This window comes from Macrobrachium rosenbergii, chromosome 49 (genome assembly GCF_040412425.1).
Source record: "Macrobrachium rosenbergii isolate ZJJX-2024 chromosome 49, ASM4041242v1, whole genome shotgun sequence".
Classification (NCBI taxonomy): domain Eukaryota; kingdom Metazoa; phylum Arthropoda; class Malacostraca; order Decapoda; family Palaemonidae; genus Macrobrachium; species Macrobrachium rosenbergii.
In genome coordinates, this window is record NC_089789.1 from 26,300,242 (window position 1) to 26,328,137 (window position 27,896).

Below are 27,896 nucleotides of genomic sequence, written 5' to 3' on the forward strand. Positions count from 1 at the left end.
ACGATATGTACCACAAAAAAAGAAAAATACTCTAAGGTAAACATATCAGTAAATGTTATTATCACTGTACATATCAATACCTAACCACAATATTTCCCAGATTTTTTAAGTTCGCTACTCCTAGCAGCAAGGCATTTCAATCTGCACATTATAAATACCTGTACATGGATTCAGAATTCAAGTAAATGAAATTAATTTTACCTAAATTTAGTAACAGGGATATTATGGAATCGAATGGAAGATAGAATTCAGGCCAAAGGCCAAGCGCTGGGACCTATGAGGTCATTCAGCGCTGAAACGGAAATCGAGAGTGGGAAGGTTTGAAAGGTGGAACAGAAGGAAAACCTCACAGTTGCATCTTGAATCAATTGTTAGGAGAGGGTGGATAGCATGAAGGAAGAAAGAGAATATGAATGGAGGTACAGTAAAAGGAATGAAAATGGTTGCAGCTAGGGGCCGAAGGGACGCTGCAAAGAATCTTAAGTAATGCCTATTGTGCACCTCATGGGATGCACACACGGCACTCACCCCCTCGCCCAACTAGGGATATTATGGTACACTATTACTTTGCACCACTGTCTATCTGTAATCCTATTCTTTAAACTGAATTTCTACTTCATCTTTATTTTGTATTACAGTGGCTTTTTAAACAAATGCTGATTTTAATTACTACTTCAGTTTACTATAAAACTTGAGAGCATGCATAACAATTAACAATTTAGTTTTGCACACAAAAACCAATGGATTTTACTTCTATCTTAACACATGGTTAAAGGTCTGTTTGATATATTGCTACTTAATTTTAAAAAATGATGGTTAGCCAAGATGAAAGCTTCCATTTCCACCTGTCACCCTTATTCCTATATTCTGCCTAAAAAAAGGAGACAAAGTCATGGCAAATGGCACAGGTTACTGTGGGAACAGTCTTAGCTACTTGTCTTGCTACTCTAGCATTCATGAACTTTCAAGACAGTGTATAAAGTTCACCAATCTGTCTTGAGGGTGCAAATACATAGCAATAATAAAAAACCTTCTGCAGTATGAGGCAGAGGAAAGACGCCTCCTGAACTGGCTCATTAGATTTCATAAGATTCTACTTTCTACACAGAAACCCCAATTAGGTTTCGTCAAGCCAAAAGGATCCTACCACTTGAAGTGATAAATGAGGCTCTTGAACTCTAATGAAGAACTCAACTTGTGCCCACAATTCAAATACCTGCAAGGGGGAAAATCTACATTCCTTGATGGTGGAAACAGACAGCTTCCTGCACAACCTTCAAATGAGGAAGTCAGCAATTATACACCCACCTCATTACAACTACCAAACTGGCTCTACTAGACCTGGTGGAAGTTAGTGAAGGTAAAGTTCTGAAAATTTTATGCTGGCTATTCCTGCTGCCTCTGAAAACTACCTCTGAAGCCTTGCTGAATAACCTGCATGACAGGAAAAGAAACAAGTAGAAGTACAGTTGCTTGAAAAGTTTCTGTAAAGTCATGGGACTCTTGGGACTGTCTATTATCATGGAGAGTTGATGCATAAACCACACTTGGTGTAAATACACCAAATTCATCAGTGTCATCTTCAAGTTCCTGGAAGCTCCAAGATCCTCCTATACTTGCCATATGAAGCAGAAGTGATGAAAGGCATGAACATCCAGGATGTAAAATTGTGTCTACCTTACAGGCTGCTGGGTCCAGCTGGGCTGAACAGTGCATGGTAAGTTCATGACCAATGAAATGCCAAATTTTTAAAGTAATTTGTAATTTTCCTAAGTATACAAACTATAACCTTTCATATATTAAGTATCCTTTTGTGCATGCACTGGACCACTGTTTACCGACTCAACAAGGGTGGTAGCCAGCTGGAGATGGGTGACAATGGATTGCCATTCCCATCCAACTGACTTTACCTATTGTCCTTTCAACCCATATTCAGGATGAAAAACTGAAGGGAAAACAAAGATGAGTCTATGGTTTGTATACCTAAGAAAAATGCAAATTACTTAAAAAATTTGGCATTTGTTCCTATGGGGATACGAACACTACATTTTTCTTATTTGGAGACTCACTACTTAGGAGGGAGGCAGTACGCTAAGGTTATGTTTGAGCCCCTTTGTGGGTGGAGAGGTGTATCACTGTGCAGAAAAAAGGCACTGACACAGCTCTGCTGGCACCAACCCTGAGGGAGGGGTAGTGCTTCCCTCTATCCGTTATGGACTGGAATCATGTCAGATTAATTCCGAAGAACTTAGTCTCCCACTTAATAAGAGGGAAGTCATTGGTTGGTAGCCTTTGATATGGATAAGAGGCTCTGACTTGCCTAACCCCTCCCTTTGTTACTGAAGGGGAAAGAGGGCTTGCATTCTAGATTAATAGAATATGGGTTCATATTTCCCTGTACCCATTTAGATACAGCTTGCACACTGGCACAACTGTTTGGCTGGTATTGGCTGTGGGAGAGAGCACTGGTCAGTGCACACACCACCTCTCCCCTCAGGAGCTGCACAATCTAACCTGAGCACTCAAATGAGTTGTGGGATACCTGGACGATTCCTGGTAGTAACAACACACATTGAGCCGGCAGCACAGGCTCTACAAAAAGGGGTTGAGGGACTTGTGGAGTTATTCCTCAAGTTGAATGAGATAAAGGTAGTTTGCTGGCCCCCATTAAATGAACCTGTTGGACAGAGAGGTTCTTCCAGAACTTGAAAGAGGGCTTCATGCCCCTAATGTCGTGAGCTCATGGGAAGGTCAGAGGGTCCTCTGCATAATCTGGGAAAATAAGCTTTGGATATTACCTGCCATAGCCAGGAGGCAGTGTCCACCACTGATTCCGGCCATGCAAATAGGCCACTTTAAAACATTCTAAACCATGTTAAGTGTAAGCTACATGAAAATATCAATAACATTGTTGTGAAGTTTTAATTTCTATAACCTGATTGTTTGTTTCAGATTTCCTAAAAATAACCTGAAGACTTACTGTTAACAGGCATTTAACCAAAAGTTGTGGTAAAACCTGGATCTCTCTTACATAAGATTTATATTTCTATTTTATGCCTTGATATACTGACAATGACCTTATACAGGCAGTCCCCGGTTACCGGCGGGGTTCTGTTTCTGAGGGTGTGATGATAACCGAAAATCGCCGCTAACTGAAAATAGGCGATTTTCGGGGGTTATTGGTGCTGAAAAGTGCCGATTTTTGGTTATCGGCGCCTCTTGTTAGGTACGTATAGACGCCAATACCCAATTATCGGCGCTGATAAGCAGAAATCGGCGATTTTTGGCGGCGAAAATTGCCGATTTTCGTCGCTAGACAAGCACCATAAAACCGGATCGCTATTAACCGAGTGCACCGTTAACCGGGGACTGCCTGTATACTATTTATATCACATGTCAATTTGAATCAATGAGTTCATGTCTGTTACTAGTTCTTTTTTGTTGTAGTCTTATTCATTACCACTTGGAATTTGTGAAGTTGAGAAATTTTTATCCGCAATTTGGTTCACATTTATCTCATACTTTCAGCAACTGATTAGTAATTTTGTACCTGTAAGAATGAAGCCTCTTTTGAAGTGTACTTTCAGTTACTCTTAGTTGAATGTAGTGTGTGTTAATGAATTTCAAGCAGTTCAACGGAAAAATTACAAATAAACATTGTTGCATGACTTAATCTTCTATGATGCTAGTAGGTCAAAATCCTGATAACAAATGAAGTTTTTTCATTTCTTGATAAAAAATAAAAAAAAAATATCTATGTACTCTTTTGCTGCACGAACTTATATTTTGTAAGCTATTTTTTTTTAATTTTGTAGTTTTTGCTGAGCACTGTAAAACTGCCTTCTATAGCAATTCTTGAATGCGCATACAGTAGTTTGGATCAACAGATCTGTATGTTTGGATAAATTAGTCTTTCTCTTTTGTTCCTTATTTCATGTGGAATATTTCACAAGGAGTCCCTCTACATATAACAAATCTGTATTTTTACAGATGTTAAGTACTTTATTCATTACAATCCAACCTTAAAACTGGCACCCTTGGGACGACAATACCCTCTACAGTATTGGGAAGTGTGACAGAGAGACAGTCTTTTGCTGTATCTGTTGACTGTGGTGCAAAATGTCAAAAATCCATTCAAAAAAGGCAACTGCTTAGATAATGAGATTGTTTGAGGGTGGATGAGCAAAAGGGGAAGGGATGATAGATTTCTCTTCAGCCTGTTCCTTCAGGTACCATTGTAAAGGAACAGTTTGTTTTTGTTGACAAAAATCTTCCTGAAAACATTCTACCTTAAGCTATTTCATTATCTTTTGTACCCAGTAAAATGCAAACATTAATAAGTAAAATTCTTCTAATTACTCAAGCATACTAGAATATTAGAATACAGTATAGTGATTATGAATCAATACCTATTAATTATTGATACAGTACTTTATACAAAAAAAAATCAAGATTTTGGTTTTATTTTTTAATGCCAATTTTAAATACTTACGGGTCTGCAATGAAACTGGCTGTTGAAGAGTGAACCTGACTTCGGATTTCTTCAAAGAGAAATTCAAATTTTTTGAGGTAGCCATTTCGAAAATCCTCTAGTCCAGGTAAAGAATGAAGTGGTATGTAAAGAAAACTGTTCCAATGTTGGATTCCTTTGCCTAAAGCTGAGATGGAGAAAAAAGAGTCAGATGTTTTAAAAAATACAAGTGTTAAAAAGGGAGGTTACAGAGCTTTCAAACTTAAAACTTCAAAACTATACAACTCAATAAAATTCTGATGGAAATTGATTTGATATTTGCCAATTTAGTATACCTTATTAAATCTGTAATCTCACTGTAGCATTTTATCCAAAAATGCAAATCATAACTAAACAAATATAGGAATGTAAATTTTATTTCAAAACTGTAAAACAGTTTTGTGTATTCAACTGGCTTCTATTTCACATGTTACTTATATTCTGTGTCTATATGTGCATATACTAAAATGCATTAATAATGAACCAAATAAAAAATATCCCTAGCTATCCGAGATAAATCCTGAAAGTACATAAATAATCTTCATGGATTCTGAGCTTTAGCTTAAAAAGATCTGCTTCAATTTTTTTACAAGATATTTTTCAACAACGTTTACTTAATAAATACCCGTAAAGACACAAGAAACTAACTGATCTCTAAGTTCATGTAATTGATGTACAAAATATTTTTTCTTAATCTAGGATTTTATATAAAAAAAAAAAATAGCTATAGGCCAAAACAGTTTTGCCTTACATTTTCAATTTTACCAGATAAATTACAAAATCAGGTTTCATAGCATTTCTGTCACTCATAACTGAGATATATAATTTTCTTCACCAAAGCAAGTCAATCACTTCCCTGATAATTAAAGGGAATTATTATTCTTCTCCCACTGGCCTTAGCACTATGAGAGAGAGAGACAGAGAAAGAGATTTCTTACCTTTTACCAACAATTCTCTCTTAGCTTGATCTGGCTCACGCTCACGACACAGAAGATGAAGGAGAATTTCAATTACAGTGCTGTTACTAATTATATTAGCCCTGCTAATGTCAGCTGATATTCCAGATGCTAGTGCAACACTGGTATTAAGATCTGGGTAGAAAGTAAAAGGAAATAAAATTCAACTTACTGATTGGTTAAAATGTGTAACTGACACCAAAATAATCAACAATACCCAAACAAACTTAAAGAAAAACGTTGACAGAATATATTTTCTTGCTAAGAGAAATGAATTTTAAAAAGTTACATCTACTCACAAGTATTTACTCAATAAAATGTTTTTACTATATACCTTACATATATCTTATATTAATTCATACATTTCTGAGCAAAATTACTAATACTGAAACACCAATAAAAACAAGTAATTTTGATAAGGCAGTCTAGCTCCTTCCACAAACCATAAAATACAAGCTCCTCTCCAATAACAATCCCCATCTAAATAACTGGAGAGAAATTGCTCCTATGCTTTCCAAGTCATTATAGGGTAGTTTGACCAAACTACTGTATTCAGAAGTGTTTTTTCCTCAAGATTTAATTTTACTTAATGGCTTCCTTTTTTATAAACTTAATAATAGGAGCAACCAAAAATAACAATCATTCTATCAAAGTTTCACTATTAAATTTGTCAAAACTTGATACCTGCTATTGGTTGACTGGACATTTACATAAATATTCAATACTCAGTGTTGACATGTATTCTCTGCATACAAAGACTAGGTCACTACGTCTAATTCAGAAGTCATGATAAAATTCATTCAAATGAGAATAGAGTACTTCAACAGCAAGTGTTTCACAGTCAAAGGAACCAAATCATCATAACAAAATGGCTGCTGTCCACAGTACATTAAAAACACCATGAATAATTATTCCCAATACTCCAAATCTGCAAAATACATGGAGAAGTTTTTGATCTTTCAGGCATGTTATTAGAAGTTCATGGGAGGAACGACTTGGTACCTGCCAGATTTCAGGGTTACCACCAACAACATTTCCAAGTCCTTTCTGATGATAATACACAGACTATATAGTAGTGGAAAAGACTTTTTAAGTCATTCAAAATGGCATCTTTGCCAGTCTATCAGTACTTATGTTTTCAGCAACCAAAAGTTCTGGGGCTAAAATCTGTGCAAACAAAATAAAAAAATTTCCTCCTTTGATAAATTCCTTTTAACCATCTAGAATATCTTGATATAATATCAAATATTCTCCAGGATAGAACAGATGACTATTTGTATGAAATTGCATGAGATACCAAAATGAGGTACTTGTCATAAAGGAATATTTCAACATTTGTAAGCTGACAGATGTTAGAAACATGGTGACAGCACTGTCCAGTCTACCCATATGGCTTAACCATATAACTATTTGACATCAGCTGAAAGATTATATTTATTTTCTATTTATTAAAATTTCAATAACAGAGACCAAGAGAATATTGGGTTTTGTAAAATATTGGTATGAAAATACTAAAATTATACTGCTATACTCAAACCAACCTGTCATAGGAGGGTCTAAGGGTTGGGGGTAAAAATGACATTTTTATAAAAAATAAGGTTTTATATATACTTACCAAGTAATTACACAGCTACAGTTTCTACTTTAAACGGCAGCTTAAGAACTGAAAATTGACGGCAGCGCTCTTTTGCTTTGGTGCAGGTAATTGCCCCACCCACTTTTGGGGAAGAAGGAAGAACAGGTACAACGTAGATAAAGAGCTCAGTTCGTTTATGCTCTATGTCCATGTGCGGGGAGGAGGGACAGGCTCTGTTCATGCAATTACTTGGTAAGTATATATATAACCATATTTTATCATAAAAACGTCATTTTTATACATGACACTTACCAAGCGATTACATAGCTGAATCCCACATTGATAGGAGGTGGGAAGAATGGACATGTGCTACTCCAAAAACATTATAAAGAAATGCATTTGAAATAGAAAAGAAAAGCTAGCATCGTGGTAATGCTTGTTGTAACCTTACCTGGGGAGAGAGCAAGAATAGGAAGATACTGACTCTTGGTCGTTGCTCATCTTGACCCTAGGGACATGACCGTAGTGTCAGGATTGTCCCTACTTAAGTGGGAACTTTGTGGTCAGGGAGTGCTTCTATGACTCGACAAAGCTTACACACAACCATTGCCCTTGCCCTGGGCGAAAAATAGACATTGACTAACATACGACCATCAAGTTATATTACCTGTACACCAATTAAAAAACATATAAGTACCCCCGGCTTCCCAAAAACTCAACAACCTTAATCAAGGCTAGGAGACAGAGAAATACGAGGATCACTTGTAACCCTCATTCCCTAGTGCCACGGCAGCCACGGAGAATGGACCCAGTATACTGTAGTCCTCGAACAAAGTTTCAATGCCACGCAGATAATAGTTGGCAAAGACCGAGAGACACTTCCGACAAGTCGATTGGATTATGGTAGCTACCGAGAGATTGCGTTAAAAAGCTAATGAAGTGGCTACTGCCCGTACTTCATGTGCTTTTACCTTTAACAATGGTTAATTATTCTCCTGAATTCCCAAGTGAGACTCTACAATAATGTCTCCCAAAAAAGAAAGATAGCATTCTTGGAGAGAAGACGTAAACAGTTCTTGACAGAACACCAGAGGTTACAAGAATTCACTCTGATATTCTTGGGTCTCTCGATGTAAAATCTTAATGATCTCTTGTTCCGACGGTCCTACTAGTTCTGCAAGACTCTGGACCTAAAAAGATTAAGGACAAGGGTTAGAAGGGTACTCATTTTTGGCTAAGAAGCCTAAAATATATGAGCAAATAGCTGTCTCTTGCAAAAAACAACTTGTTTGTCCAGGGCTTGTAACTCACTGATTCTTTTCGCTGTGGCTAAAGTGATTAAGAAAAGTGCCTTTCTAGACAGACCCCTGAAGGAGGACATCTGCATAGGTTCAAAAGGCAGGCCTGACAACCAATGTAGGACACTGGCTGCTGAGACTTCCATTTCCTGGTGTCAAAAGACTTGACTAAGTCTGAAACGTCCGGGTCTGAGGAAATGTTCACACCTCTATGCTTGAATACTGAGTTCAGCATGGCTCTGTAACCCTTTATTGCAGATGTCAAAAGGCCTCTCGAAGATCCTGGGTAAAGTAAAAATTCGGCTAGTTGGGTTACAGAGGCAGAAGACGACGAGATGCTACGTTCTTTACCCCATCTCCTAAAAACTGCCCACTTAGCCTGGTAGTGCTTTGAAGAAGAGTTGCGTCTACATTTTGCGACAGCATTCGCAACTTTTCTCGAAAATCCTTTCACTCTAACAAGCTCCCTGACAGTTTAAAGTCTGTCAGAGCAAGAGTGGATGAATCTTGATGATATCTGTTGAAGTGAAATTGTCTGAGAAGATCTTTCCTCTGTGGGAGGAGCTACAGAAAGTCCGACAGAAGTTCCAGAAGGTCTGGAAACCACTCCTTTTGAGGCCAAAAGGGAGCTACTAGGATCATCGATGCGTGATGAGAAGTCTTAAATTTGTTGATCACATTTCTTACCAGACTGAACGGAGGGAAGGCATACATTTCCAGGTGTGAACAATCCTGTAGTATCGCCTCCGCTGCCCAAGTCTGAGGGTCCGGTGCCAGAGAGCAATACAGGGGGAGGAGATGGTTCCTGGACGTTGCAAACAAGTCTATCGAAGGTGTTCCCCACCATTTCAACAGGTCGGTGCACACCTGTGGATTTAGCGACCATTCCGTGGGTAGAACCTGTTTGCAACAGCTCAATTCGTCCGCTAATACAGGCAGTCCCGTTATCGGCTCAGGTTCCGTTCCTGACAGCATGAAGATAACCAAAAATCCCAATAACCGAGAATTGGTGATAACAGTGCTGATCCCTGGTTACTGGAGCCGATAACTGACGATCGGTGCTGCTGTTAAGTGGGATTGGCGTCGAAAATCCAGTTATCGTCATCACTAAACAAGCGCCGTAAAACCAGATCACCAATAACTGGGGACTGCCTGTACGCTTAATTTGCCCTGAACACAGCAGGTGAGAATCTGTGTATTGTTGTTGTGCACCCAAAGAAAGAGATCCTTGGCTAACTCGCACAGTGACAGAGAGTGAGTGCCTCTTTGGTTTCGAATATCAGCCAGAGCTGTCGTGTTTGTCGGAATGAACTGCAATCACTGAGACTCGGGTTACTGCGGCAAAATGTTGAAGAGCCAGGTGAATCGCTTTCAACTCCTACAGATTTATGTGCAGTTTCTTCTTTTGTATGGACCACTTCCCTGACACTTCCAATCACTCCCCAACCTAGGTCTGATGTGTCGGAGAACAATGAGAGGTTCAGGTTTGGATGAGATAGGGACTTCTGTGAGTGGAACCTTCCTTCTACGAGCCACCACTGAAGATCATCTTTTATTTCCTGTCTGATGGGGAATACAAAAGAATCTGAAAGAATCTTCTTGTTCCAACTGACCTTCAGAAAGAACTGCAAAGGCCTCGCATGCAGTATCCCCAAAGGAACGAACATCTCTATGGAGGAGAGAGTCTGTAGCAGGCTCATCCAGTCACTGGCCAAGCAGGTCTGAAGACTCAGAAAATGACAGACTTCTTTGGGTGCATGATAGTATCCTCTTCTCTACTGGAAAAACCCGAAAAACCCAAGAGTCTACAAGTATCTTCATCCCCAAATAGACTATCGTCTGAGAAGGGACTCATTGGGACTTTTCCTGCCCAACTCCTGGGCTAACTGAAGGGTTCTGAGAGGGTCCTCCAAGCACATTAGCCCTGGTGAACACTCAAGGGGCTGTTGACAACCCGAAGCATGGAGCCCGAAATTGGAAAACTGTCCAGAGAGCAAATCTCAGGAATTTCCTGGAATCCCGGTGTACTGAGGTATGAAAGTAAGCATCTCTCATGTCTATCGAGACCATCCAATCTTCTTGGGAAATTGCAGCAAGAACTGAACTGTTTGTCTGCATCCTGAACTTCCATGGTTTGGACGAAGACATTCAGACCACTTACATCCAGGACCGGCCTCCAACCCCAGAGGTTTTGGGGACTGGTGCCCATAGGTAGATGGAGGACTGAAGTCTCACTTGCTAGAGACTGGTCTAGAAGAGGTCTTCTTGCTGATAAGGTGAACTGATCTGGGATTTGTGCATGGGTGCAAGGAAGCTCTTCCTCTGTTACCTCGAAAGGGCAGTGGCTGGAGAGGAGAGAGAGGCCGAGGATTAAATGAAACAGTAGGTGTTCAGTTAGACTCTCGTTCGCTTGGACGACTGCGCAAGCAAGTCGTGAGTAGCCTTTTACAATTCCGTAGCTACCTGCTCTAATGTCTTTCAAGGAAAAAAGGCTGGTACTGTACAGATATGCGAAAAGAAGAGCAGATCTCTGGGACGGTGTCACTCCTTTAGTGGTGAAAGAACACCACATCTCTTTTCTTCAGTATACATGACTACTGTGCCCCATCTTGAATTGCCTTGTCCGCACACGACAGGACTCTGAGCCAGTCTGTATGTAAGAATATAGCAGAAACTCCCAAGGAAGGAGCTTCCCTGGTTGTACAGAATACAGTAATACCCTGAACTTGTGCGATTTGAGTGGCATGAATTCACAGATACACAAACTTTTCATTGGAACCTAACTAATTGTCATACACAAGTTTTTCACAGACATGCGAAAATTTGCGAATACTGAGAAACCCTACAAAAGTGTTTATGTTTAATTTTTTATACAATTTATAAGTTTTCAAGCTTTAATGTGTAAACTGAGTAACATTAATTAACAAAAGTAATAATTTCTCTCTGTATCTTACTGAGATGAGAGAATTTTTATGGTACATGTATGTTTATTTGTTTTGTATGACAAATAAATTTTTTATCAAATAATAAGTACTAATTTTATAATAATAATAATAATAATAACATAACTGTAATTACAAAATTCGTATGCGATACATATTTTAAACAAATAAATTCTTTCCCTCATGTTTTGAGAAGCAGCTCGAACACAAAGCTGTCAGACATGTCACTTGAACATGACAAGAAAGGGGAGCGTTGCCGATTAGTGGCTCAAAGATTTCTTATGTAATTCTCTCTCTCTCATAATTCATAAAAAATTTCACTCTTTTAGTAAGGACAAATGTTCTCTCTCTCTCTCTCTCTCATTTGTAGTTAGTGCAATCTACATATTACTGTTTCTCTGCATTTTACATTGATCTGATTTTACCTGTACTGTATTGTCTACATACTGTAAATGTGGTTCTAAAACACAGAGACATAGAACACTTCAGAACAAAGAGATAGAGACAGAATAAAGAAGTTTTTAATAACGAGGTTGAGATGATTTCTAAAAATAGATCGGTGGAATGGGGGGAGAAAGAAATAGTATACTAACCTTCACACTCTCCTATATTCAGAACAAAGAGAAAGAGACGTAGAATAAAGTAGTTATTAAAAAGAGGTTGAGAAGACTTCTAAAATTAGATCAGTGGCAAGGGGAGAGAGACAAATTCTCTTCCAACTCTCTATTTTTATGTCAACCATTTATTTCTTTTTTTGAGGGTAATGTATTAAGCTAACTTATGCGAAAATTCGTCTTGCGCGAGGGGTCCTGGAACCTAACCTCACATAAGTTTGGGGTATGACTATACATACCTCCTTTTGGAAAACCAATGAGGAGAACAAAATACAGCTTTGACTAACGCCCTCTCCTCAGACAGCCAAGAGTCGATCCCTGACAACGCTTTCTTGGGCGAAATAGAGAGGGCCAACTACAGGAGTCTAGTGGTACTCGAGGATTGACATAACAAGAATGCTGATCCTGGGGAATAAGGGGGCCGCGGTGGAGAAATATGTTGGGAAGCAGAACAGAAAATAATTCAATAATGAGGCGTAAGCTGACGAAGGCTGTTCTGGTTCAGGTCCCTCCTTTGCTGAAGATGCAGTGGAAAGAGCCAAATCTTGCTGTGGTTCCTCTGGTTTCAAAGATGAGGTTTCTTCAACAGTTCCAGGATGTTGTGCAAACATTGGTGAATGGGAAGCAAAGAAGAGTCTTGGGACGCTGATGTACTTGCAGACTTTGCACGATCAGCGACAGATGAAGAGGATACGGCCTTGGGGATCTGTGACACAGGCAGTGCTGAAACAGGTTGACCTGCAGCAACAGGGATGTCTGAATCTGGAGTCTCAGACTCGTACCCCAATGCTGGAGAGCTGGGAGCCAAAGGGATGTCTGGAGCTACAGCAGCAGGCTTACGAGCCACTGGGAGCTCAGATCCAATGGGAGAGGGAGATCCCAAAGCACGCTTATGAGCCAATTGGCGCTTGGGAGCCAATTGGTGCTTGGTAGCCAATTGGCGCTTGGGAGCCAATTGGTGCTTGGTAGCCAATTGGCGCTTGGGAGCCAACTGGTGCTTGTGAGCCTATGGGCACTTACGAGCCAATGGGAGCTCAGTGTCCAAAGGGAACTCTCTGTCGTACCAATAGCTGCAAGAGGGCTCTTGATCCTTATGGTGCTTGCGAGGTACCACTGTACGAACGTCCGCAACATGCCTCTTCAAAGGCCTAGAAGACTCCTGAAAACGTCGACTGTGTCCTTTGGATTTGGAATCCGAAGATAGGGTGTGATCCAACTGAACACCTTTCCAGTGTCTGGTTGCTGAAACCTGGGAAATAGCAACGGGTTAGGGTGAGGAAGCAACTAGTCGTGGGCAAACCACACCGACCTCCCTTGGACTTAAGGTTTGCCTCCTCCCAGGTGTAGGGAAGTCTGACAGGAACCGAATTTAGGAGATATGTAAGACTCCTTTCCAGTGGCTGTCTATCGATACCTGGGACCAGCAACAGGCTCGACTGAGGAAGCAATTACTCGTGGGCAAACCCCACCGACCTCCCTTGGACTTACGGTTTGCCCCCTCCCAGGTGCAGGGGAGTTTGTCAGGAACCTCCGTCTAGGAGCATCAGTGGGACGAGTAGCCACCCCATCCACAACACTAACCCGGGTGCAGGCACTAGCACTTGCACTATGATCCTATCTGAGCAACAGTACTTACTAAAGCGTTGAATTTCTTATCCATCCAAGCTTTGAGACTGGAAATGGCACTGGGTTCAGAGGGAAGGGAGCCAGGTAACGAAGTTGTAGGGAGAGCAAGGAAGTAGGAATCGGGGAACGAGAAGTCAAAGGTGTAGAAAAAGCTGGTTTAGGGGCAGAGGACACAGAAGCTCTAGACTTGGCTCTAGCAGCCACTTTCCTAAGCCTAGCTTTCTCCAATTTATCCAAATGATTGGTCAACACTTTCCATTTACTTACGGCCCAACCTTACATTCCTCGTAAGTAAAGTCGGGGGAACATGCCTGTCCACGGTAGTGAAAACAAACAGAATGTTCACCATATTTAAATGAAGACAATCTAGTATTACAGCCTTTGCTGCAATACTGGTTACTGGTCACACTCGTGTCTGACATAATACAGTAGTTAAAAAAATTGAAAAAAGGCTAAGCTAAGCTATGAAAATATAGTTCGGAGGTTACCAAATGAAAGAATACTTCACCAAATCCGTTGATCGACAACCAAACCATCCGGTGAAACTACTCCTGAATTAACAAAACACAGCTGCTGAACGACCGATGTTCGGTCATCAACGGTAGAAACGAACTGAGCTCTTTAGCTATGTTGTACCTATTCTTCCCCGAAAGTGGGCGGGGCAACTACCTGCACCAAAACAAAAGTGCTACCGTGAATTTTCAATTCTTAAGCTGCTGTTTAAAATAGAAACTATAACTATGTAATTACTTGGTAAGTGTCATTTATAAAATGCACTGTTGTCAGATCTTGATTAAACCCCAGCCTCTTTAAATATCACTTTCTGATATTTAAACTAATTGCTTTCCAAAACCTTACTCCCATTACTTTTTCTCTCTCTCTCCCTCTCTTTATTGCATCCAACTTCCGTTTTTTCATTTATAAATGCATGTATTCATTTTTATGCCTTTATTAATAATCAGTAATGAGCAATGATAAATGGAGCCCAATAAAATAATTATAAACTCAGTATAAACAATTGAATTTACTTGAAATAGGGTTGATTGGTACATTGCTAAATACTAAAATTCACTTTAAAAAAGATATGTTTATCATAGGATATAGGGTACAAATATAGCAACTAATTTACAACCTGTTGTCTTTATTAACCCTTAAGGGACGGGCTAAATATACAGTATATCAAGCACACCCCCAACTGGGCAAACTTTAAGGCCGGCCAATTTTAGAAAAAACACATCAATGGAAAGAGGGAAGATATGCAAATACACATGGTGTAATAAAAAAATTTTCTAAAATCAGTGACAAATTCTGAGTATATTTGTTGCAAAATATTTATGAGATTTACTGAGATGGGGAGATGCAGTAACTTTCTATGAGGTAAATAAGTTTTCCAATATTTCTTTGCAATTTTCTTTGAAAAATTACAATTATAGCTGACATACTATCATGAAAGATAAGCACTAAAAGCAACAGCAATCCCTGGGTATATTTATGAGCAAATAAATAAAAAGATGTCATGGAGCTGCAGAAAGGATTCCCGTCTGAAATCTCAAGGTATACCGCTCGATGTCTCCCGTGCTGAGCTGTAATAGTTGCCTTAGATCATTTATGACCACTGAAGTGCTATGAATATTTTTCCCTGCTAAATTCATCCAAATCAAACGGTGCGTAATCGAATGGCGCGTAATATTAATACTCATAGGAGTTATCCCATCCATCAATCAAAACCTGTTATTGATACTCAAATGCTGATTCCCGTCTGGTGAGGGTTTAGCCCCTGACTGCAAAAAAAAAAAAAAAAAAAAAAAAAAAAAAAAAATTGTTTGTTTCTAATGTTTTAAAGAAAGACTTTTTATTTCTTTTTTAATATTTGTTTTACTGCTATGAACACAGAGCTTTTTATACTTTCAAGTATTTATTAAATGGACAAAATACAAAACTTTCCAAAGAATAAAGATTAACCTTGAGAACAAAGATGACAAAAAGTGTGTGCTGATTTGGGGGCACGTGAAACAGTTTCTTGCCTAGACAAAAAATTATTTTAAGATGAAAGATTTGAAACCCTTATTCCAAAAGGCTTCAAGTAGTATAATTTTAAAGAACTGAGTGGCTGCATGCAGGGAACTTCAAGCAGAAGATACTGGAGCTGAAAATTCAATAAGACACCTCACAGATTTCCTTGTACATAAATTGGAATCCTCTGATGAAGAAAAAAAGTAAATGTGCACTGCACATGTAAAATAGTTTAAATTTTGCTTATCACTATTCTTATTTCTATTTCTGTTTTAATGTTTGACCTAGTTTTTAATACATAGCTTTTAACTACTTTTTGAGAGAGAAAGAGCAAATTGTCATAAGAGATTTTACTGACGTTCAGAAAGCTAAGACAAAAGGGAGGAATATACAAGATAACTTAATCTATGTTTTCCAGAGATATGGCAACATTTCTGCCAAATCCCTCTAATTTTATTTCATTATTTACAGGTGATGTGAAGTACTACTGTATAAGTAGTTTAAAATCCATTACCCAGTTGTTTTGAATGCTTTTACACTTAACCCTTCGTGTCCTGTCACAACAGATTGATTTGACTATAACATAGATATATATACCTGGAGACAAAGAAAATGATGTAACAGGCTGCAGAGGTGTGTTTATGTCATACTGCGGGAAACCAAAGGCAGAGTCGGGTGGGTTCCTCTCTATATTAGAGTTACAAACAGACTCCTTTACGACATGATGCGAACTTCCACAAGGACTGCTGAGTGAATCAATAGCATTTCTTCCACCGAGAGCTTTTTGCCTTTTTCGTAGCACCCGACCCATACTGTGTCACTTTCTGAAAACTGTAGATAGCAATTCAATGGAAAACAGCAATAGTAAATAACACACACAAAAATTTAAGACTTCCATATGAATGAGTGTAAAATGCAGTACTACAGAGAAAAAACATATAACATACTATCTGATGAAATATGACTTGTTCCTACAATTATAATTATGCAAGTTGCAACCATATTCAACTCACTTTGAAATTTTTAATTCAATGCACCATATTCATGAGAATATACCAAGCATGTAACTAGTATTGGTATTCACAGTACTGTGTTCCAACTATCCAAATGAAGAATGCACAATATGACAAAAATATATAAACCAGAAAAAAAAAAAAAATTCAAGAACAATAAGCAAACATTTTTCTGTGATTCAGGCAAACAAATAGTGGTTATTCATAGTACACACATATTCTGGGTGTGACAAGATGAACAATCCTACCCAGTGAAGATTATGAGAGAGAGAGAGAGAGAGAGAGAGAGAGAGAGAGAGAGAGAGAGAGAGAGAGAGAGAGAGAGATTCGGAAATATTTCCAACCCTCTAAAGATGAGTACACCATGTCAAAAAAAAAAAAACCCTTTTCTGGATTCAATCATTACATTACTAATAATTGCTCAAGATATCTAGAAAACTTGGCTGTGGTATAGACTGTCAACAACCCCCAAGAGACAACATCCAAATGGCTTGGGTTCAATCTGGCCTTGGATAAGGTATTTTTATTGAAACAGACTAGGCCTGAGACACTTATGGCCTGCAGGGGTCAGCAACATTTTTAAGCTGGAACAACTTTTTATCCATCGAGACATGATTAGCCACATTGAGACCTAATGAATGGAGAGGAGTCTTGCTCTAGGTTTAAACTTATGTTGGCAAATTATTTTTATTATTAAAGTAGTTTAACCAGACCACTTAGCCGACTTTCAGCTCTCATGGGGCTGGCCCAAAGTCTTAGATTAAAATATCAGGTCTAGGCCTGAGGCCTAGATCATTCAGTACAATGATGAACGAATTAAAAGATGTTGGCAAAATCCATCTCAATGATCCTTTGCAACATGAAAAGAGGATGGAAGGCAGATGGATGACTGAAGGTTAAGAAAGGCCCATGGGAACTGGATATTGCCTGCAAAGATTCTTTAAAATACAGGGGGTGTTCTTCACATGCTCCTTCCTTCTGTAATGAGAGGTAGGCTACTTACAAAGGAAACACAAGCTCCTCCTCCTCTAGACTCGTGACCTTAACTCTAGCAGATATAAACTCTTTTATCCAGTGCTTCTGGAGATATATAATTACAAAGAGCGAGTTATTGTGGGATATTAGTTCTCTGCTTACCAAGGGAGTAAAATCTTTTGGAGACAATGAAGGCCCATTCACATACATCTTTCCTTGGGAATGCCTTGTTTTTAAATCTGTCCAATTCTGTTTTGAGATAAAAGATTTCATTTCCAAGAATCTGTCACACCTCTCACTGGCCAATCTCTGTCTCATATCAACTTTTTGGGCCAGTTTATCCTTCGAATGGGGGCTTGTCTGCATTGATTTCTGGAGACCTGGGTAACAGAATTATCTTCTTAGATTTCATGAGTAAAGCCTCCACCAACTTTTTGTCCCATGCAAATGCAACTCTGACTTGTTCTAAGCCCTGGGTAACAAAGTGACATAATCGATATGAAGAAAGTGATAGAGGAGGTAGAAGCAAATTTATCAGATTTAGTATTTGTCTCTTTGTAGTACTTATGACAACAGGCATCAGGCTGAAGACTGATGCTAACTTCAGTCCTCTCAAGGTCCTGCAGCATATTCCCTTCAGGATGGAAACTACAGAGAGGGTAAGGAAAACAACCCGGAAGAGTGACTACTAACATCCCTTACCCTACAACAAAATGGGTATTTTCATGTTCCCATCCCTACTGCCTCAAGGAATTTTCATTGGTTCATATGGGATGGATATATATTTCAGTTTTGGTCTGGGCACTACCACTCAAACTTCACCAGAATACTGCACCAGTGACTACCACTTTGGGATCCACCTCCACAGATACCTCAACAAATGGTTGATCCAGGCATACTTTGTAACAGAAATTAGCCCGCACCTGTTCAGCCTATTATACCTTTGCTATTCCCTTGGCCTGCAAGAGAACCTGTTGCCTACAACAAGGGTGATATACCATTTCATGGTTATCTACATGGGAGAATAACTGGTCTACCCACTGACGACAGTCATTATTTGTTCTGATTCTTAAGTTTTGCAGGAGTGTCCATCCTCAAGTTAGGAACTGGCTTTTCATAGCCATTTCCACAAAAGATCATACTGTACAAACTTCAGTTGTCAGTAATGGTAAGCAACAGTGTTTTAGTTCTGGCTCCAAGGAAAGGTTCTGAGGGATATGCGGTATCCAGATGTTCACAAATGTCTCATGATGATGTTAGAAAACTTTCAATGAACCCTAAGATTTGTCTTACGGAGGTACAGTGTCATTAAGGATGGCCTAAGCAGAATGAGCCAGGTTCTCCCATATAAATGCTTGAAGAACTCCTAAATATGCAAGGCTCTTGGGTATCTTTGTGGCACACTATCAGTCTCCTGTTCAGTACAGCCAAATACAACAGCTTAGAACATAAAGAACATGCTGACACTTGGGAAAGCCTGGACATGTGCACTTTTCCCAGCCCCACGCCTTGTCAGGCAGGTACTGGTGAATTTACACAATTCGTTTCCCTTTATCTTCAAGCATGGAGATTATCTACCTGAAGCTTTGGGAAAGGCAGGTCACCTACAGCCATACAGAGCTTCAACAACCTACCTCTAATATGGAAAGTTAAAATAATGTACAAAATTTGTGTACTGAATTGAATATTAATCTACACTGCAAATATTTTCTTGATTACACAGTTCTTTGGCTATCTCCATTCTGTAAAAAGCTATGTCTTGTCTACCAAAGTATATTAAGCCCACAATCTCATGGATTTTGAACATATTCTGGTGGGAATTCTAGATCTTGTCTAACTCAAAACTAAGGTGAACATTTCATGCAGACTTCCATAACTCCTAATTGGGATCTTGTGTTAGTCCTTTCGGGTCGGTTGAATCCTATTTGAGCCTCTCATGTAACTGACTCTCAAGACTTTCTTCCTTTTAGTTCCAGCTTCCTTGCAACATGTCAGTGAACTTCATGTCCTACCTGGGGTAACCAAGCATACTGGCTAAGATGCAAATGGCTGACTATCAGGACTTACGTATTGTGACCTTCACCATCCTATGCTCGCCTTCAGTCACTAATAATGAAATTAACTTTTACTTTCCGTGGTTATGGCAATCAGGACTAAAAAATGACTAAGCACTTCACTTCAGGACTGATTCATCACTACTTTTTCTTGCTGCAGGCCAATGGAAAAAGCAAATCTTTGTACATCCTCCTGGCAAAGGCAGGGGAATAATTACTTTAGACTGAAAAACATGAGTGAACATGTACAGATTTAAGTTCAAATCCATTAACCCAATCGGGGGGAAACTAATGTTTTCTCGTAATTCAAATTTCTGGCACTGACAAGATAAGTCGAAAATCCTAGGTACCAAGCATTTTATCTTCTTGCCTTCCCTCTATTCAAAAGACCTCTTATCTAATATAATCCCTACATTTTACACCAGCTTTTGTCTGACACAGTACAAATCATTGCATTACTAATAATGTAAGACTCATCACTGGAATGTTACCCACACATACAAAAAGTTCAACAACTTGACCTCCTCCCACTTAAAATGCAATTCACACATTAAAATGGGGTTGTGATAAAAAAATTGTCTTTATTACAGAAACCATACTTTTTTTTTTTTACAAAGATAATACTTTTCATACAAACCCATCAACCATGATGAGTGACCTCCCAGGGACACACACTCTCTCTCTCTCTCCAGGGACACACACACACACACACACACACACACACACACACACACACACACACACACACACACACACACACACACACACACACACACACACACACACACACACACACACACACACACACACACACACACTCTCTCTCTCTCTCTCTCTCTCTCTCTCTCTCTCTCTCTCTCTCTCTCTCTCTCTCTCTCTCTCTCTTTGGTTTGAAAGCCATGGATTTCTGGGACACAGAAATAAGGCATTAATATGATTAAGAGGGTTGTATAAAAATACACACTTTGTGTTATAAAAACTTTATAACTATGATTACAAAAGCACTAGAAAAATCTATCCAAAACACTTATTTTTTTTTTATTGGATTCAGAAACTCAGCTTATATCATAAGCTAACAGAGAAAAACAATTATGAAGACCTGGGCCAAATGAGACCCAAGGGAGAAAATGGAAGATATAAGAGGGGAATAGAGGGAACATATCAAATATCTTAACAAAGCAAACTTGCTATAAAAATATTCATGATGACAAATAAGATGAAACAACCAAGAAGCAGCAGTAGCAGTTTCTTAAGCACATACAATAGCGAGAAACCAAGCTAAAATTGGAAGCAGCAGCTGAGATGCAGTGTAACATTAAAAACACTGTAAAGTATAGTATAGTAACTTTCTCTTGCAGCCCCCTGATATTAAAACAATTTCCAATTTCATGTAAGTCATGACTTACTGATGATTGACTAGGGGGAGACAGTGAAGGAAAGACCACAGACTAAAGAGGGGGACAATATACACGAATCCCATTGCTTCTTCCTTTTTGAACAATTTAAATGCATGTCTACTACAGCACTGATTCTTTCTATGCTGAGAACCAATTGAAGGGGAATTGTTTAAGTGAGGGACATAAGTAAGCCAGTAAGGCTTGGGCTCTTCGAGACTGAGGAATGATGTCATTTACACTCGTATTAGATATTTATTTTATGCAAAGAACAAGAACAGTCAGAAAAAAAACAGTGATAAAAACACTCCACCATTAAAGACCAAACACTGAGGATAAAAAGACAAAGGATAAAAAGAAAAAAAAAAAAAAAACAAAAGCAAAGTCCTATAAAACATGACATATTGGAAAATAAGGGCTGAGGGGAAACAAACACTGAAACAGAATGATAAAATAGGTAACCATTACATACTCCAAGTTTTTTTCTATTGACTAAGCAGGACAAGACATTTGGATTTAAACCTACCAATATTAAGAAAAATGAGATGGGAATTATCTTAATACATTCTAAGCATGGCAAACTGACCTCAGTATAAAAAAGGTCATGGATTCTGACTAACCTAATGATAAAAGCATGATAACGAACATAAAACACAGCATGCATAAGCTCTCTTCAAAACAGCAGCTCACATTGTGAAAAAGCATTAAAAAAGCTTTTGTTCAAAAGAAGCCTAGGCTAAACATGGTACACAATGGCCACTTTCTTGAAGAGGACAAAAATGTTGATAATGGTCATAGATACTTGCTGTGCTCACCACACAAGGAAGCAAGACTGTAGGGAAGGCCAAGTATAACAACGACAAAAAAAAATAAATAAATAAATAAATAAAAGCATCATAACCTACCCAAATCAGATACCATACCAAATGCATGATTAGACTAAATTGGATTGAAAGATTCAGGCTGAAAGCAGAGTATTGCAGCAACAAGGCCATTCAGTGGTTTTCACTCAATTTGAAAATTTGATAAATAATATAAATACCTAAGATTTATTTTTTAAATACTCACCTCTCCATTACATGACCTGTAAATAGCTTTTGCTATCACTGGCACGGAAGTAAAAGCTATACAGTATCCTATAATGGGGAGGTAAAGTTCATTTAAAAAAACCTCTGTACACTATAAAATGGGGAAAGAATGTTTACCCTGGCAGATGGGGCTGCCTAGGATACTGATGATTCTTTAAAGTCATCACATGATGATTAACATGTTTTGGACTATTGTATATGGTAGTCTATGAAACATCCAATAATCTTTAGTTTGGATGGATGTATGAAATTTAGGGATATAGCCCAAGATCTGTGACTCCTACAGTCACTCAGCATGAACTGGTTTTTAAGAAATGGATTTGAGCTCAAATCCTTACCTCAGAAACTGACTGCCTTATGCCAAAATACATCTTGAATTAGTTGATTAAACCAATTAATTGCAAAAGTAAGTGTAACATGTACCTCTCATCAGTATTCTTAAAGCTAATCATGAAGATGTGTCTCATGAAAACAACATCAACAGAAGCAGCTACTACTTTGAAAAAAAAGTCATGCTAGACTGTACTGAATAAGATTACCCAAGAATGAAAGAGAAGACCATAATTCATGTCTCAAAAAAATCTATAACTGCATTCTACCAAAAACAAATATTTTTCTTCATGAGGGTAAATGTTCAATCACTGAGTTGGGTGGAGATGACCATGTGGAATAATCTTTCAGTTACACTACTAAAAATATGATAAAGAAAAATACAAGACCCTTTATGCTAGAAACTTACACATATATGATAGCAGTCCCACAGTGATCTCAAATTTATAGGATCCACTTGATTCTTCTTCTTGATTTGCTAATTTTGTTTCTGAAGTTCCTTGCACAGTTTGAACAGCAGCAGTAGTAGTAGTAGCTGCAGCAGCAGCAGCAGCAGCAGCAGGTGATGGGGTATTATTTCATTGGTTTGCAAGTAAGATGTAGCTATAGTACTGTATCTGTAGCTATATGACAGCATATAAAAATAATAAATAATTCCCAAACTTAACTCTCCCAATAGAAGACTGCACATCCAGTAATCAGGTAGAAAGCTTACCAAACATTTCATGCTTTGGCCTATAAAAGGTTAGGTAGGACTCTTATAATAAGGTCAACATCAAAACTGACACAAGTTTCTTGACCCCTTTTTAAGATACATTTGGCATAGATATATATACATATACGTATATGTATTTCAACACACATATGTATATATATGTATAGTCATAATCTGTTCTCCTAGTGGCCAGAAAATGTACCACATTGCATTTATAATTTGTGATGATCTGAAATGCTAAAAAGCTACTGAGAGAATTTTTCTAGAGCATATATATATCCAGCACACGTTCCAGTTTTATCACAGTTTAGTATGAATACATATCTTTTTATTCTAACACTTTCCCATACAATCACACTTCTCTATCACTTGGAACAAACATTTATTTAAGCATCTAAATAACTTCATTCTCACAAGTCACTGGTCTGAGCCTTAGACTTCACCGGAGCAGACATTATAGCTTTACAAACATCAGTGTACTGCTTATACAAAGCTAATACTGCTGGAGGTCTAGGAATCTGACAGGGCACCCCACCTTTACTTTCTCCACCGCCACCACTCAGAACCACCTCTAATATCTGTTCTCTCAACTTCTTTTTCTCAGCGCCAAGGTCACACTCTAAAAGCCTACAAAAGATTTGTCGTATATCAGCTGCTGTCTCATTGTCTTCCTCACCTCCATTCCCTTGGAGGCGATTTAGAGCGGGAACTACAAGGGATGCTACACTTTCACTGATTTCCCCAACTTGATCATCATCTTTATTCACAAAAGCTTGAACAAGGTGTTCACTAAGAGTCAATACACAAAATCGTCTGCATTTCCAAAGAATTTCTTTATTCAATGTTTTCCTGTTTCCCGCTGGAGGGCGTTCTTCCAGTTCTGCATGAACTTTACAAGCTCGAAGCAGTAAAGGCAGTGCTCGTTCTAGGTTTCCTTTCTCATACTGTCTGTGACCAAACACTAAGCACCAGGCACACTCAATGAGAGTTCGATAGTGTCTTCGCCATCCTCTGTACTCTGGACCAACAGTCTGCTGATGTTGCTCTCTTAGCTGCTGCAAATATTGTGAAGCCTCAACAATGACTCTGTCTACAAGAGCTGAACGTTCACAAGAATTCTGAGCAACTTGCCGGACAACTTCGCAGCCATACCATTTCAAAAGAGTATCCACATTTTGTTTGTTACGCATCAAGTATATTCCAAAGTCTAATAGTGATGGTTCACTGTAAGGGTTACTATCTGAGGTGGCAACTCCTTGTAAGCGTGAGAACTCATGACACAGAATGGCATTTAACACACTCCCATGATTTGGCTGAACAATGCTTCCATCTTTGGTTAAAGTATCAAGGACAGTTTGTGTAAACATAGTCTGTGCTTCTGCAAAAAAGTTAGCTTCATCTGTGTCTTCTACACATATAATATCAGGAGAATTAGGGGCAGTAGCTGGAACCTGTGATGTACTATTATCCCATGGAGTAGATGCACTTCCTTGCTGCTGCTGTGAGGACACCCTAGCCACTTCTTTCCCTTGGTCTTTTTCATGTTTCAAATCCCACTCTTCAAGTTCACGCATGAACATCAAGTTATCATTCTTTACATATTCTTGCAAGTCAATGGAGATACTTCCCATCATGGATTCCATTGTTTCTGGGGGCTGGGGAAAAATCATTTCATAACGACTCTCGTCTATATACAAGAGGCAATAGGCACTAGCATTGTTCTGGCCACCAACACTATCTTGTAATAACTCATCCCAATTGGATTCAACAACTTGAATATCATTGAATTTCATCCATGCTTTACGGACGTTGTCAAATATATATACCCAATAATGACCACCAGATGCCTGGCCTTCATGAACAACAACTGAGTGCAACCTGTACGGAATCCTTTGAAGAACAGGGTCATCATACATCTGATCCAACTGTAACTCAAGATCGGAAATACACTGTCGCAACTCTGTCACCTGGGTGTTTATGTCATGCAACCAACGAGATAAACACGACTGCAAAATTGATAATTCTGATGTCGTAATATTTCTTGGAGCAGGAGGTAGTATTCTCATTCTCTTTGAGGGAGATGACATTTGCTGTGGTTCTTCTTCCAAAGTTCTGGGATTTGCTTCCTCGTTGCAGTTTGTGGCTGTTTCCTCTTTTTCCAGCGATGAGTTTTCATCCACTGATTCTTGAACATCTGTCTCCTCCTTTACTGTACCATCTGCAATTTCCTGTTCCTGAATATCACTTAAAGGTACATCTGACCCATCAGCTTTTTCAGCCGGACTTTCACTGACAGGCTCCTCTTTTTTAACTTCTGGAGCCTCAGCCATCTCTACATCATTTTCATTAGCTTCAACTCCATCAACTTCCATCATGGATGGTGACGGAACACAATTTGTGTCAGAGGGCTGGCCTGAATTAAGCCCTGTTTGTGCAAAGTCCAAAGTATATCTGAGAATATCACTAATGGGATATTTGGCTTCACCGCTTCCATATTTTTCATACCTGTCCAAAGTTTTTGTCAAACTATTAAGTTCACCTTTTAACTTGGCAACTTTTGAATGCTTTTCTTTAATCAATTTCTTATTTATTTCCATATAACGATCCATGTACAAAAATTCAGGAAATTCAAACTTGTTGTGTACCTTTTCTGCCCTCTTCTTTTCTAGGGAATATTCATAACGTGAGAGAGAAAATATCAAAACTGGAGGCAACAACTTAAACCAGGTTTCCTGATGAACAGGCTCAACAGTATCGCCAGTCATGTCTGGCATTGAGCTAACCATTGAACCTAAAATGCTCTCATGAATTGATGAGTAGTTCATAATGTGCAATGGATACTGGCCGAAAGTTTCTTGTTTTGGGCCATCATCTTCCTCGCAATTTTCTTTCTTTGTATGGCCATAAAAAAGTCTCATAATGGGGTTTTCAAAATCAGCATCTTTAGAAACATGACACTCTGATTCTTTCTCAACCCCTTGCCTACGAAGCAGCTGGTGATACTCCTCTTCTAGCCGTTCCAACAGCTTGTGAGTAAATTCACAAACATCTTGTTGTGCATTTTTCCGCATTTCCTGTCCCTGAAAGATGTGAACGGCAAAAGTAGGATCAATGTATTTTCTATTTGAGCCAATCATCAAGGCAAACAACTTGCGAAGCGCTGGTACAAGCTGCCTGGAAGCTTTCTGGGTCTCCTCCATCTGCTCATCAGCATCAACATTTTGGGAAAAATTAAGTATCATGTCCCTGAAAACTGGTATGTGAAATAAAGGCTGTATTATGACATTAAACCAACATGAGTTCCCTATGTTTTTCAAACCTACAGGAACACCTGCTTGTCTCTTGCGATCTTGAGGGTTAATTAGATCAATAGTAGCTTGAGGTGTTGACTCTTTGAGACTTGCCTCTAGAGCACGAGATACTTCTTGGTCTTCTGCTGATATCCCTGTGAGTGTTGCAGGGACCTGCTGGTCCTGCAAACTAAGAGCTATTGCCTTCTGGATATCATCGTTCTCATCACGTGATAAATCAATTGTAGGGATGTCTTTATTAGCAGGTGGTTCCTGCTGGAGTGGATGGTCACCTGGACCCGAAGCCGGCTTGGGAGGTTCGGATCCCACCGTGATGGAAGGGGGCATGGTGGCCTCCAAAGGGGGAACAATGTCACTCTCACCGGCCTTGTCCCTTGCCACCCCACACATGGGACAACTGCCTCACTCACCACTGAAAATATTTACAATTGTTATTTCATTTAGAAATATTTCTTCATTATACTGTTGCTATTTCAGAACACTGTCCTTCAAGTTTATATTTATTAACTTGACACTGTCAAAGCAACCCATCACAACCAGAATTGCTGTAGGTGCAATTACTCTATCCTTTTTCAACTATGGTGCTCCAAACATAATGATGGGTGGCGGGCGATGAATTTTTAAATTTTATCATAAGTTCATGCAGACACACACAAATAATATCTCTGGCTGTATGGGGAAATTTTTCGTAGCTGTAATTACTCTTTTCAATAATTACTCCATTCATTTAGCTATAAGTTCATCTTGATTAAGATATCCTGAAATATAAAGTACCTTGTGTATAATACTGCAATACATTTGGACAAAAACATTACATAAATCATGTTGTCAAATGGTAAATCAAATGGCAACATGTCTTCTCATTTCAATACAATATTTATTTCCACTTTTTCATAAAATATACCATATGCTTTATTAGCCTAGATATGAAAAAACAAACCCAAAGCTAGCGTACATATTTCCAAAACAAAATCGTACATTTCATACACACAAACCCCATGGGTTTTTCAAAAATATTCACTAAGGTGGTAAGCATGTTAAGCTTACACATGCAATTAAAAACCTGAGGAACCCTGCAAAATGTGAAGCTAACTTACCAATGCCAAAAGAATTCTATCATTTAAAATAAGTCAACAGCATTATCAAGTTCATGATATAACAGTGATCATGTAGTTTCGCATTTGACATTTTTATTCTAAAATAATGTTTAACACATACTTACCTGTTAGTTACATATAGCCTTTGACGTCATTTCAAAAACGAGTACCTTTCAAACATGCTTCAGAATAATTTGCCTACCTGTCCCGTGGGAGGAGGGTGGGCTTTAGATATTCACTTTTAATAAAAATGTCATTTTAACACATACAACTTACCTGTTAGTTACATGCTGATTGACACCTTTAGGAGGTGGGGCAATGACAGCTAAAAGAGTTGTTGGAAACATTAAGGTTATTAATGTAGAAAATTTCTTAGTTCCTCAC

At 38.7% G+C, this 27,896-nt stretch overlaps 1 protein-coding gene across 20 annotated transcripts in view; it reads right to left on the reverse strand.

The window, feature by feature from the left end:
- LOC136832192 (ubiquitin carboxyl-terminal hydrolase 28-like) overlaps positions 1–27,896 on the reverse strand; it is a 68,647-nt gene that overhangs the window by 17,567 nt on the left and 23,184 nt on the right. For 5 of the 20 annotated variants that reach the window (XM_067092969.1, XM_067092968.1, XM_067092974.1 and 2 more), the window contains exons 2-4: positions 16,133–16,366; positions 5,449–5,601; positions 4,493–4,658 (exon numbers count right to left, since the gene is read on the reverse strand). In XM_067092969.1, coding sequence (XP_066949070.1) covers positions 4,493–4,658; positions 5,449–5,601; positions 16,133–16,346 — 533 coding nt within the window. In that variant the 5' untranslated portion in view covers positions 16,347–16,366. Of the gene's footprint in view, positions 1–4,492; positions 4,659–5,448; positions 5,602–16,132; positions 16,367–22,798; positions 27,174–27,896 lie in introns of those variants that run through there. The other 15 variants (XM_067092958.1, XM_067092955.1, XM_067092954.1 and 12 more) reach the window with 6 other exon arrangements.